This window comes from Dromaius novaehollandiae, chromosome 7 (genome assembly GCF_036370855.1).
Source record: "Dromaius novaehollandiae isolate bDroNov1 chromosome 7, bDroNov1.hap1, whole genome shotgun sequence".
Taxonomy (NCBI): Eukaryota; Metazoa; Chordata; class Aves; order Casuariiformes; family Dromaiidae; genus Dromaius; species Dromaius novaehollandiae.
The window spans coordinates 17294382-17307347 of NC_088104.1; the positions used below are offsets into that span (position 1 = coordinate 17294382).

Here is a 12966-nt window from a genome sequence, read left to right on the forward strand (position 1 = left end):
ACACTTCTGCCTTCCTGAGTCTGCAGGCAGCCTGGGGCAATAGGTCTAAAATATGAGTGAGTTCTCATATATCAGAAGAGGATGTCAACTAGAAAAAATAAGGAAGGTTATTTAATTGTAACTATTGCAAACTATATGTCTTCACGGCTGAGTGCAGTGGTGCAGTGGCTGGACCAGGCTAAGCGCTGTAGTGTGGCACCACCTTGGTCCCACCCCAAAGGATGCACAAGCCTAGGCAGTGCTCCTGGCACCACTGCTTCCCCATGCCTAGTGTCCACCACTGCGATGTACAGGTATTGTGCAGGCACCAGGCACTGGAGACAGGAAAGCCTTGGACTAGAAGAGGGTCTTGGCCTGGCAGAGAGAGGTTTAGGAAGCAGGTTTGAAGGCGCAGACAAAGCCACTGAGAACTAGGAAAAGTTGGTAAAAACACAGCAGGGCAGGAATCCTCTGAAGCATGCTGTGTCATTGAACCTCCCACTGACGGTTCAACTCTGCTTTGGAAGTGGGGAGAGATGTACTTTTTTAAACAAAACATACCTAGCACAGACTGGAGATAGAGAGGCAGGAAGCAAGTGCAGCCTTACCCAGGACAGCCACATCCTTTGGGCTATCACTTAGGTAACAGACCAGTTCCAGTCCCTGCTCTGCCTGATTTGCAGTCCAGGATGTGCTTTAACAGCTGTGTTACTCTTTTTTCCTAACTAGCTGGATCCCGTGTATGTTTTGCCACACTGAAAGTTCCTTACTTTTAATCTGATGTGGAATAAAGCTGTCTTCAAACACAGAACTTTTTCCAAGAGGGAAATCTTTTTTGCCAGCCAATCCAAGAGTAACTGTAGTTGTTTTCCAAGGATGCACACACTATATGGTCCTTACTGTGACGGTAAAGAGAAAGGTTCATATGCAAAGATGGTTTCAGTTCTCAGTTTCCCTAGCTTTTCCCCTTGGACACTTCAACAATTTTCCATTGTCAGAGATTTTAAAATTGAGATAGGATATTTCTTCTCTAATTCTTGCACATCTATTAAACTTCAAGCAGAAATTTTATTGAGAGAACTTCTTTGACTGCTATTATAAAGAGGTTCAGGCTGCACTAGCCCAATAAGCCCCTCTAGCCTTAAATCTTGTAAGACCTCACCTTTCTTCAACATTAAGGAAATAATGTTATGTCCTAAAATGTGAACTCTTTGGAGCAGGAAAAGCCTTTGCTTCATTTCTTGGTACAGTGCTTCACATACTGACACCCTCTAAAGGTTACCATAGTATTAAAATAAAGAATAGTCAAGAGGCCAGAAGCACCCATCGCTTTACTTCTTTCTCTTGTGAAAACCATCTCTTTAATTACTTAACTGCTATTTCTCAGCTGATACAATACTTTATTATTACCTACTTTTCTTGAACGCTCGGCTGATCCATCTTAATGTTCTTTCAAAATAACTTGGAATGGGATAATAATCAGCTTGTACTTCTCCAGCACCTTTAATCCTGACAGGTCCTAGTGTGCTTAACAAGGAGAAAAGGGGAGTAGAAGTGCTTCATTCATCAGATAGGGGAAGGTTATGCAAGATACCAGATGGGTTAAGACCCACACAGTTGAAAGTGCTGGAGAGTTCAGTGGGGCAGTTATAGTCCATGGCCCTATAATTGTGGAAAGTGCAGCACCACCCTTAAAGCTTTAGTTCAGTGCCCACACGAAGTTGCCAGGGTAGATACTGATGTGATGTAGGTGAAGTGTCACCAAGATTCCTACATGTTACTATGTCATGTCTACGTCAGGTCCAGCCAGAGGGCTTTCTTGACTCTCACAAAGTCTGGAAAATGGAGTAAAAACTGGGCAGGACCCACCTCAGTAAGGGCAGGGAACACAGATGGCAGGGGAGGTGAATGTGGAAGTTCTCAGGGGAACCACTTCCATCAGAATACCAGTCAAAGAAGGTGACCTTCACATCTAGGTTCTGACTGAAATGAAGCAGGGCAATGTCCATGCTGGGAAGGCTGGAGAAGGGATCACAGAAAGGAAGGCAGGACATGAGGACTTGAGCAAGCATTTGTGCTGCCCAGAAGAAAGCCAAAGAAGTTCTCGGCACAGCATGAATACAAAGGTGGGAAGCAAGAGTAAAAAAAGTTCCAGCTGATAGTAGGGTCAATGCCCCAAGTGACAGTGCTGGCACAACAGAAGGCAGAAAAAAGATGGACATGGAGGGAAATGCTGGATACAAGACTGACCTGATGCCAGAGCATTCAGCAGAAGATGTCTGCAAGACAGAAAGAGATCTGGAGCAGGGCTGAAGAAAATCAAGCCTGCAGAACTGACTTTAAAGGCTGATATAATTGAGGAAATGGATGAGACAGATAGAGAAAATTAGGAAGGGCGAAGGGAAAGTAGCTTTGTGAGACCCCATTAGGGGATGGTGGAGGAATCACGATCCACCCAGCCAATGACAGTGTGATTGGAGAAGAGGAAGAGAAACAGGTGATGAGGACAAGATTTCAAGCAGGATTAGCTGAAGGCCTGGGATATGTCAGGAAAGGTCATGCTCAGTCTTGCTGAGAGTGGCTTAAACTAGGGTCAGATAGCAGACACCTGAATTAACGTAATGAGGAACCCTTTTCCCCTCTTCCCCATGGCTACCTATGAGCAATGGCAGGAACATTTCCAGCCATGCCATGAGCCTCATCTCTGGCAGCCTGGGGATCCTTAAAGAAAAGCAAGGCCTCCTCCAGCCTTTTCCTCCCTCCTCTCCCCATGAGTCAAGGCAGAAGAGCTCAGGTCATTAATGACATGGAATAGAGCAACACTTATTGCACCAACCTGGCCCACCTGGAAGGGGTTGTTACTGTGAAAAGGACAACTGGGAAAAAAAGGATGCAATTCAGTAGGGTCATGTATAAGTTTTCCACTAAGGCAGTAATGTCAACTGCATAGATCCAGGACAGATGAGGACTGGCCAGGGAGCAATTCTGAAGGACATGGAAATCATATGGGAACATGAGTTGAATATGAATCAATAGTCTCTTGGGGTCCTCCCCCCACACACACAAAAAAAAAGAAAGAAAAGAAAGGAATGGACAGCGTTTGTTATCTGTTAAACAGGAATCATATTCTGCACTGCTCAGCACTGACAAGGACTCAGCTGGAGTATTGTTTACAACTTCAGACACTGCATTTAAAGAAAAATATGGACCAATTGGTAAGAGTCCAGAGGAGAAAACCAAGGATGATCAGAGGTCTAGAAAGCGTGTCATAAGAGGAAAGATTGATAGAATTTGGATTGTCTGGCCTAGTGAAGAACAAGGAGTGTCATGGCTTCAAGTAGCACTTCAACTTGTGAAGTTCTCAGAGGACCAATTTTCTCTATATTCACATGCAACTACTGGAGGATGCACTCAAGTACTTAGTGCTTGGAAAAAGGAAAAGAAAAAGGAAAGAATAACCTGTTCTCCTTCTGATGGATAAGGCAAAAAGAAATGGGTTCCAAATGCAGGAGGAAAAATTCAGACCAGACAACAGAAGAAACTTGCAAACAAGAGGGATCATGAAGTCCTAAAACAGAATGTCTAGGGAGAAGCAGAGTCTCCAGCATGCTGACCTTCAAGAACTGGTTAGGTCAGCCTCTGCCAGGCCAAGAGTTAGTTGCTTACATTTTGAATGTGTTGACTATTTGATCACTTGAGAGCTGGGCATTGCCCAGTGCTTGGACAAGATCAGTGCAAAGAGGAGGAACAGAAGCTAAATCCACAGAATATCAGCAGTTTTGATAGCAGTCACGGGAAACTACTTCAAAGAGGCTGCAGTCACATGGATGTCTCCATCACATTAAGGCAAACATCCCCAAATGCTCAATCCAGTACACACTTTGGCGGTGCTTCTTATACAGAGGTCTTAGGTAGAGACACGTACTTTTTGCATGGGATAGGTGACCTCATGTCTTCATCTTAAACTTAAACACATTGTCATTTTTTGGCAGGACTACAGCATGAAACAATCAATGCTTGGTAAACTTCTCCTAATGAAGAACAATATGGCACAATGGGACATCACAAAGACAGTAGTAGTCTTTGGTCCCCACAATAACTGGCAGAATATCAAGTTCATCATCCCTCTCCTATTCTGCAAAGTCACTCTGTGTCTAGGACCTGCAGGTCTAAAAGGATTTGGTGTTCAAAGATAAAGAGTACAGCTGGCAATCCTATTCTCCAACCATAATGGAAGTCCCCACTGTAAAGTTCATCTACAGAGGAGACAAAGCTTTCCCAGGAACATCTCAAGACTGAATTACCCCATCCCTCAAGCAGTTTACACAATTTTCCCCCAAGCATAGTTTGGTTTCTCCAACAAACACAAAGCATCAGGTGTAGGAAACAGTGGGAAAAAAAGGTATTTTTGGCTCCTCATTCTCCCATTCTGCGCCATCCTTTCCCTCGCTCCCATCCAGGGGAAGGTTAAACCCCATGTAACTGCTGTGGGTCATCCTACTCCGTGTACCAGCAGTGTTCAAGCTGTCAATGGAAGGTGCTTGAATACAATGGTAACATAGGAGAACCTGTGCAGAATTGAGCCAAATGAGATGAGTGGGATCAGGACCTGATGTGTCTGTTGATTTTAGCCAAAAAGGAGAGAAGGAAGAGGAGGTGAGAGGGGACCGCCAAAGAGTTTAAAACCGTGACTGATGAAATGAGGCACGAGGATTGCAGGATCTGGGCCCTGTCACTGGAACCAGTCTATCCACCAGCATTTTACTTTACCTCACTACTTTTTACAAAGGGGCACGAGGACCAGATTTATTACCTACTTAAGTTTCCAGTTCTTGCTGTTTTTTTCCTCACCAGAGGAAAGCCATCACTCATCACTCTCAGCTGCTGACAACATAATCTATTCTACTGTAACCAGTGATAAAGCAAAGAAGGATAAAGGGTTGGGTATGAAAGGATGGGGGAAGCTAAGTCTTCAGCATCAAGCAACTCATCTTAGGCAAGTAAATCCAGTTAACAAACAAAAATGAGAAAGATAAAAAGTTAACAAGCTATTCTGCAAGTATTATTTCATTCGAGTTTCCCGTGGAAACTATATCATGTTGATTTTTCTCTTGTCTAATAGGATACCAGCTCTTATTGAAACTTTTGCTCCAGCTGAAGCTCTGTCCTGCGTGGACTCTCCATGTGCAGGGTTGCTGAGCCAACACTGTAATCTTTCCCTCAACAAGACATTACTAGTTTTCCTCTTCTTCATCCAGCCACAATTTTCATGATACTTGCAGGAATTTAACGCCTCTCCACTCTCTGCCAAATCTGAAATTGGCCAAAAGGCTTAGAGGAGGGATGAACGTAAAGTCTAATAGCTAGCGCAATCATGTGGCTTTATTCCTTTAGAAATCAGCTACTGAAAGGGATGGGGTGATCACAGATATGGACCAGTAATTATAGTCTATCTTACTATCTTACTCCAGGCCTGGGACTGAAGAAAACAGATTATTTTAATCTAGTCCACATCATTAAGTCAGCCCTCCCCATGGTTGGTACCCTCCTAGGAGCTAAGGTGAGATAAGCTAGCCATGCAGACTGAACCATCTCTTTAGCGCAGCCTGTTGTGTCCTCCCTCTCTCCCCAGCAAATGGAGGATTTTAGGTGTGGGATTGGTAATTAAGCTGTAGCTAAATTGTCTCTACCATAAAAATTCGGTCTAAAGTGAGCCGCACAAACTCAGAGAGTATGCTCTCCAAATGATTTATTCCTTTGCACTTGTAGTGGATCTCTGCAGGCATAATCTGAAGGGCTGCTCAGCACTTTCAGCTCCTCATGAAGTAATTCAAGGACACCTTCCACCCAAAAGCCTTGGACCAAGTCCTGGCCCAGGGAGTGTGATCAAGGTTGGAAGCCGTACACACACTTATTCACCTTTCATCACCTTGGAGCCATGTGCACAGCAGACACGTAGGACACACAGCATCACAAGTGTTATCAATCATCCAGTTTTTGGTACAACCATATTTCTGACTCCTGAACCATCCTTGAACAGAAAAACACCAACATGAGCAAAAAGCTGCCACAGAGGAGGCCCTTGCTGTGAATGAATATTTGCTTGAAAGACAGCCTGAATGCAGTTCAGTTTTGCATGAACAGAGCCCCTTCCAGGAGCAAGTGTTGCCTTTGTGGAAATAACAGTGACTCTACAGATGCAAACAATGGAGCTACATGCTTTTGCATTGCTTGTTCTGTCACTAACTGACATCAGCCACTGTTAATCATTGCCTGAAATGTATATGCAAGAAACAGTGACACAAACACAGACAAGTTCCTTCATGAAGCCTTTTATGTGGGGGAAAGTGAAAGAAAAGAAAAACTGCTCCTCAGGCTAGCTAGTGGCACTGAAATAAATGGGTCAGAAATCAGAGTTTCAGCAGGCACAAAATGTGAAAACTCCATCTCCTGGAGCAATTAAAAGTCAATGGGATTAGTAGCCTTCACTACTATTTATAGAAACTCTGCTGTGTACACAACATTATCTAAATACAGGGGTCAAGTCCCTGACTACCCCTTTGCTGTTAAAGTTAATAGGAGCTTTGCCAATCAACTCTGTGGCAACAGAGTACAAATCTAAAACAGATCATACCCAGGACTACGTTCAGCTGTTGGCTCAAACAAGGCTTTTGCCGAAGCCCAAGAAAGTTCTTCCTGTACAGTGTGGCTTTGATCTTGGGACAGGTAAAACAGGAGAGTTAGATATAAAGGCATTAAAAGTCAATGACAGAAAGGCAGGGAAATAGATTAAATGTCACAGGGAGCTTCTTCCTTGTCTTTCTGTCATAAATTGCAATATTCAGATTGAAATCTAGGGGGCTGTGTCCCAGCATCTCTTAGTCTTCTGTTTTAGCAGGACTGGCTGTTTTCCAATGAATGATTCTCCTTGTAACACCAAGTAAATGAATCATGTGGGAATACGCATTTGAAAAAGGACACGGATGGGACACCTGCGCAAGAAGCACTGTTATTACGTGACTGAATGTGTTTGAAAACAGTGTGCAGATATTCTAGCCAGTTTGGACAGATCCCACTGAACATCAGCTTCTCTTTTCCTGAGTTTCCCTGGCTTTCCTACGTGCTTGCAATGTTGGTTCTACAATTGTTTCTTCTTCCATTCATTCACTATCATGCTCTTGCCCTGAATTCTGCCATAGGCTACCTTTTTCCTTTTCAGCTAACTCTAGGAACAAGGTACCTGATTCTGCTCTCTCTTAACAAGGTGTAAATCAGAAATCCAAAATCAATGGAAAGTGGCCTTGAATTCTTTTTATACACAGGAGAAGCACCGTAGCGAGTTCCTGCACTCCTCAGTACTGCTGAGAGAGCAGTCTGTAGAGCGGGGACGTTTCCTGGCTTCATTCATGACTTCTCTGCAGACACTACCCAGCAGGAAGCTAACGATGGCTTCTGTGTATGCCTGTATTTGTAACAGGAATCGAGCTGAGATTCTCACTTGTTATTTCAAACAACCCATGATACTGACCTGCCATTAGATGGTACTAATGATTCATTGCTCCTATGCTACGCCTCCAAGAACGGCATTTTGATCCAGACTGAGGAATTAGGAGCAGGAACAAAGTAGGAACTGTCAGGTGGGGGCAGAACTGCCATGTGTCTAATCTAGTGCACTGTCACAGAGAGTGGCCAGTGCCAGATGCTTCAGGGGAACATGTAAGACTCCAGAGAGAATCTCTCTTCACATTTAGGGACATCTTAGCTTTAGAGAGGTCCTGGGTGTGGCAGGTGCCTACATGCTGAAGACATGACACTACATGTGCATGAAATCCAGACTTGTGCAGATCTCACTGGACATGCACAAGCAGCTGTTGAGCTGTGGGGCTACACCCTGGTCCCGGGGCTCTGCCCCTCTTTGGTGTTACCTTGATCTCTTCTAGATTGGCTTCAGATTTGAAACATGAATCTAACTTTCAGATGTATTATCATCAATTCCAATGACCCTAGGTATCCTTAATTACCACATGGTTTTACTAATCCTTAGTTAACCTCTTTGTCCTGCTAACCTCCTGCAGCAAGGAGTTCCACCACCTAATGACACATCACATGGAAATGCATGTCCTATCACCCTTCGTAAGTTGCCTTCTCTTCCAATTTCCTTTAGGGTCTTCATGTTCTCATATTAATGAGTTGGTATCCCTAAAGTCAGGAGGGGACTTTGAAGTGAAAAGGATAGATATAGTGTCTATTTTCAAACATTGCTACTGAGTACTGAGCTAAGTCCAAACCTCTGCAGTCTGCAGGCAAAAGCATCCATATTCTCTCCCATTCACCTTAGCCAGCCAATCCTATCTGCACTGACTTTCCAAATTTCCATTTTTACAGTATTTTTCCTGAGAAAGGAGGAATAGAGAAACACAGACAGAAACTGACAGGTTAAAAAAATGTATGCACACTCTAACTGACAATCTAACAAGCAATCCTTGAGACACAGTGATTTCTAAATGATCTCTGTTTCATTTAAGAATGAATTCTCTATTTATTTTCAGCACAACTAGCACCAACTCTAAGATTCTAAACACTGTCGTACTGCCAACTCCTTGTGACATGGACAAGCAGTTTATCAACTGATGTGAAGAGACTTTTCACCCCATGCCTTTTTCCTGCTGCTATCCATAACGTGCTTTCGACTTGGCTCCATACCAAGCACTATGAAACATTTGTGGGAGTGGAGCTCATCTCAGTTTCTTTCTCTTGCAGAACATTGTCAAAGATCCAGGAAAGCAGACAAAATTCTGCAAACGCAGAGCATTAACCAGGCAGAGTATTAACCAGAATAGAAGAAAATCTCCAGGATCTATTTTTCTCCCTTTCCCCCCAAAGCTCTGCCTTTCAATTCCTGGTCTCAGAATTAGCTGACACAATGGTGCAGGACGTTCACTCAGTGAAACCTTTGAAAATGCAGAGCAAGTTCCTGAAAGGCAATGCCATTACCGAATGCAGAGTCCAGCCCATCCATCAGCTTTCATAAAGTTAAGCCCTGGTTTTCGATAAAAGCAATTGCCTCTTTCAACTGCCAGCCTTGAGCAGACATTGCTCTTCCTGCCCTAGACTTGGGAGCTCAGATGCTGTGTTCACCTGGTCATCAGATCCACTCTTTTTTGTCTGCATTACTGATTGCTCTTGAGTAACATGCAATCAGAACAGTTCTACAATAATGAGCTTTACTCCTTCCTACAGTCCTCAGCACATTTTTAAATGAAAGAATCAGCTTACCCATAAGAGCCACAAACAAACATGAGGAGCTTAAGATATAAGTATTGTGCATGTTGAGCAATCATAAATTTAAAGTGAAAATCTCTACAGATTTTGTTTTGCACTAGATATTAAATAAAACCCACTTGCGAAGTCAGATTAGTAAGAAACCTTTTGGGCTGTTGTATTTTTTTCAGAAAATCAAAACAGGATTAAAACATCTTTTCAAGACTCACTGTCATTTTATCTGGGTAAATAAGCTTAGAGCGCCTAACAGTCAATTTATAATGAAGGCTTTTGTTCTCAGTAGCGCGATGCAGCCCTGCAAATTTGCCCACGGCTGCAGCAGTTTCAGATGTTTTTGACAGGTAAAGAAAATACTGTTTATTTCTGTCATTGTCATTAATATGCACAGTAAAGAATTAGCAATTACATTTTGTGCCCAAGAGGAAAGATTTTCATGAGGATCTTGGCAAGGCTGGTAAAGAATAACATGCATTTATCACTTCTATGGTTGTGTCCAAAACATGAAGGGTCTTTGCTCAGCAGTTAGGCTGGAAAACGAATGAGAAATAAAGGCTAAAGCAGCAATAACCACCATGGTAAAAAGGAGCAAGGATTTCAGAATATAGCCCAGTTACAGTTTTACTGGAGTAAGGATCAAATAACCAAAGTGCAGTACAACCTCAGATGCACCGATTCAGTTTATAGTTATTCTGAACTTTATTTCTATGAAGCTGTAGTCAGGATCTGACCATGCTTTAAAAACCCAGGATTTGGGCCTATATAATGACTTGTGCTTCTGAGCTGCTCCAGGGTGAAAGGTTTCATATACTCCTCAAGACTTGCTAGTTAAGAAAACTATCATTTGCAGAATAAGGTACTACTTGAGGACAAGTGGCAGAATCCAGCTGTAAGTGTCTTCTTATATTGGTCAGAAACTGTGAGAAGCGAAAAAGAGAAATCCTGGTGAAACTATTACATGCAGGTCACATCTGCTCAGTTTCTCACTCAGGTAGGCTGGCAGATGGTCAGCAAATAGTCTCACTTTTACAATGCAACCTACACAGGTTTTGAGTGTGAAAATTAGCATCCAATTATTTTCAAGCGCTTATACTCTCCAAGGAAGTGAGTTACCTCTATTTTAACTCTGCTTAGTATCTATTTGCTCACACATTTAAACCAATCTTGCAGGCACTACGTCTCGTGTACACAGGCAGAATGGTAAGCCAGGGAAGAGTACTAGAAACGTGAAATAATGCAAATTCACAGGCAGGGAGTTGCATGGTTTCCAACTTTTACAAGCGATGGGGAGGAGATACTCAAGTGAGGAAGGCATAAAGCATGTCTGAAAAAGAAGAATGATTTCCCCCACCCCTATCTAAAAGCCTATCATGAAAATTGTGTCTCACGGCTATCAGTCAGCTGCATAAACCATTAGAGAAGGCTATAGCCCATTGAGCACCTAGCTCTGATCAGTGAGACCTATGGGTATGATGCACCCCGCAGGGCTGTGGATATTTGGATGATTTGATGGCAGACCCTGCTTCTCTCTAAGAAGAAGGTGAGCCCATTCCTCCCCTCCCTGCCCCTGTCACCACCACCTTGGACAGACATAAAGGAAGAGAGGATGGCTGCATAGAAGATGCTGGCATTGCCCATGGGACAAGCAGGATGCATGCCTGAGCCTGGCCACACTCAGATGTGCACTGGCCTTCCTTAGCAGAGCATGCAAGCCCATGAAGGGGAAAGAAGAAATGAGGCAAAAACTGTATTGTTCAAGATTTCAACTTAGGTGACAGGATCTGTGCCAAAAATGGAAATGGGTGTCAGTCAAGTCTAACCTTGCAAACCTTCCTCATGCAAACATCCCTTATTATCACAGGTAACAGGACTATCCTGGGCTGTAAGGCTATCTGCATATCAGAGCTTGATCCCACAAACAGAGGTCTGCAGCCTTCCCTGCTGCCTGCAGCTGTATCATGTTAAATACAAATGTTGCTGTATATATTACTGTATGGAAGCTGCCAGCCTGAAAATACATGAACTACTTTTAATTGTCATTAAATAGGGAGAAAAATGCCCTGGGGTGGCACTTCATGTTTTAGTGAGGTGGTGTTTCGTTCTCGTGTATGGTGGAGGGAAACTCCACTGGCCCAGCCTCAATCTGTATGAAGGAGCCTTTCTGCAAGGCTGTAGCAGGTACACTTCCACCCAGCAATTTTCCCTCCAGCTAGTGAAACGGGGAGCATGGGCCCAGTGGCAAACCTGCAGAGCCCCCGCCAGCTGTCCCCCAGGACTGGCGGATCCGGTGGGGTTGCCTCCTGCCACGTGTTTATAGTGACTTAAGTTGTATTTTTAAAAGCGAACGGCATGTGAAATACCCCCCGCCCCCCCCCGCCTCATTCTCCTTGCAAGCGGGGATCGCGGTGCGCGGGTGCCTGCCGGGGGACCCGACGCCCCCGCGCCCAGAGATGCCCCGCTCCACGAAGCGGTCCCCAACTGCTGCCGTGCCACATCTGCACGGCCCTGAGGCGGGGCGAGGCCCCGGGCTCGCCCACGGGGCCGCGGTGCCCGGGCAGCCTCCGGGCCGGGGCCGAGAGCCTGCGCCTGCCGGGGGGCGCCGCGCCCGTGCCCGCCGCGCCGCCGCCCCGGGGCCGGGGCCGGGGCCGGGGCCGGGGCCGGGGCCCCCGCGCAGCGCCCGCGGCCGGCGCGCACGCCTCACCTGCTCGGGCCCCTGGAAGCAGATCCTGCAGAGCGGGGTGCGGATGCCGCTGTCGACGCTGCTGCCCAGCGAGTAGCGGTCCTCGGCCTTGCCTTTGGCGAAGTCGTCCGAGGAGGTGCTGCTAGGCAGCGAGGCGGGCGGCTCCCCGGCGGGGCTGCCCCACTCCTCGGCGGCGGGGCTGCCCGCGCCGCCGCCCGCCGCCGCCCGCCAGCCGGGCCCGCGCCCCCCGGGCGCCGCGGCGCCGCCGGCCCCCGCCGGGCCGCCCGCCGCCGCCTCTGCGCCGCCGGGCATGGGGAGCGGCGGCGGCGGCGAGGGCGGCGGCGGCGGCGGCGCGGGGGGTCTCCGCAGCAGGAAGACCTTCAGGTCATTGAAGAGCATGCGGCAGCGGCACTTGAGGAGGCCTTGGTTTCGCAACATCTGTCTCGGACGGAGCAGCCCGCAGCAGCAGTAGCAGAAAAGGGCCGCGCCGGGTGGTATTAACATGTGCCTTTCCTGGGCAGGCGGGCGCGGCGGCGGAAAGAGGGGGCAGCAGCCGGGCGCCCCGCGGCCGGGGGCTCTGCGGGGGCCGCGGCGCTCCGCGGGGCCTGCGCTGGCGGCTCGGAGGGCGACGAGAAGCCTGGGGAGGGCGGCGGGGCGGCGAGCGCCGCCGAAGCCTGCGAGGGCGGCGGCGGCGGCGGCAGCAGTAATAATAAACCCCGGCTCGGCGCCCCGGGGGGGGTCTATTCCCCCCCTCCCCCGCGGGGCGAATTCCACAAGTTTGTTTAGAAACGAGCGGGAGGCGTAAAACCGGTGTCCCACGCCCAAGGGTCCGGGGGGCGCGGGGCAGCTCGGCGGCTTTCGGAAATCGGTGCAGTGCGCTGGGGAGAAAACCCCAGATCAGCTCTGGCAACTCCTAAGCCTGTAAAAAAAACGGGTCCGCGTCTCCAGTGGGTGTGGGGAAGAGGGAGAATATGGTTCTCTCGACAGTATTTGGCATCTCAAGTAATTTTCCTTTTATCTTCTGATTA

At 46.8% G+C, this 12966-nt stretch overlaps 1 protein-coding gene across 2 annotated transcripts in view; it reads right to left on the minus strand.

The window, feature by feature from the left end:
* The window catches only part of MARCHF4 (membrane associated ring-CH-type finger 4), a 115581-nt gene extending 103139 nt beyond the window's left edge, over positions 1-12442 (minus strand). For both annotated transcript variants that reach the window (XM_064514755.1, XM_064514754.1), the window contains exon 1: positions 11960-12442. In XM_064514755.1, the coding sequence (XP_064370825.1) occupies positions 11960-12442 (483 nt within the window). The remainder of the gene's footprint in view (positions 1-11959) is intronic.
* Positions 12443-12966: the final 524 nt, after the last annotated feature.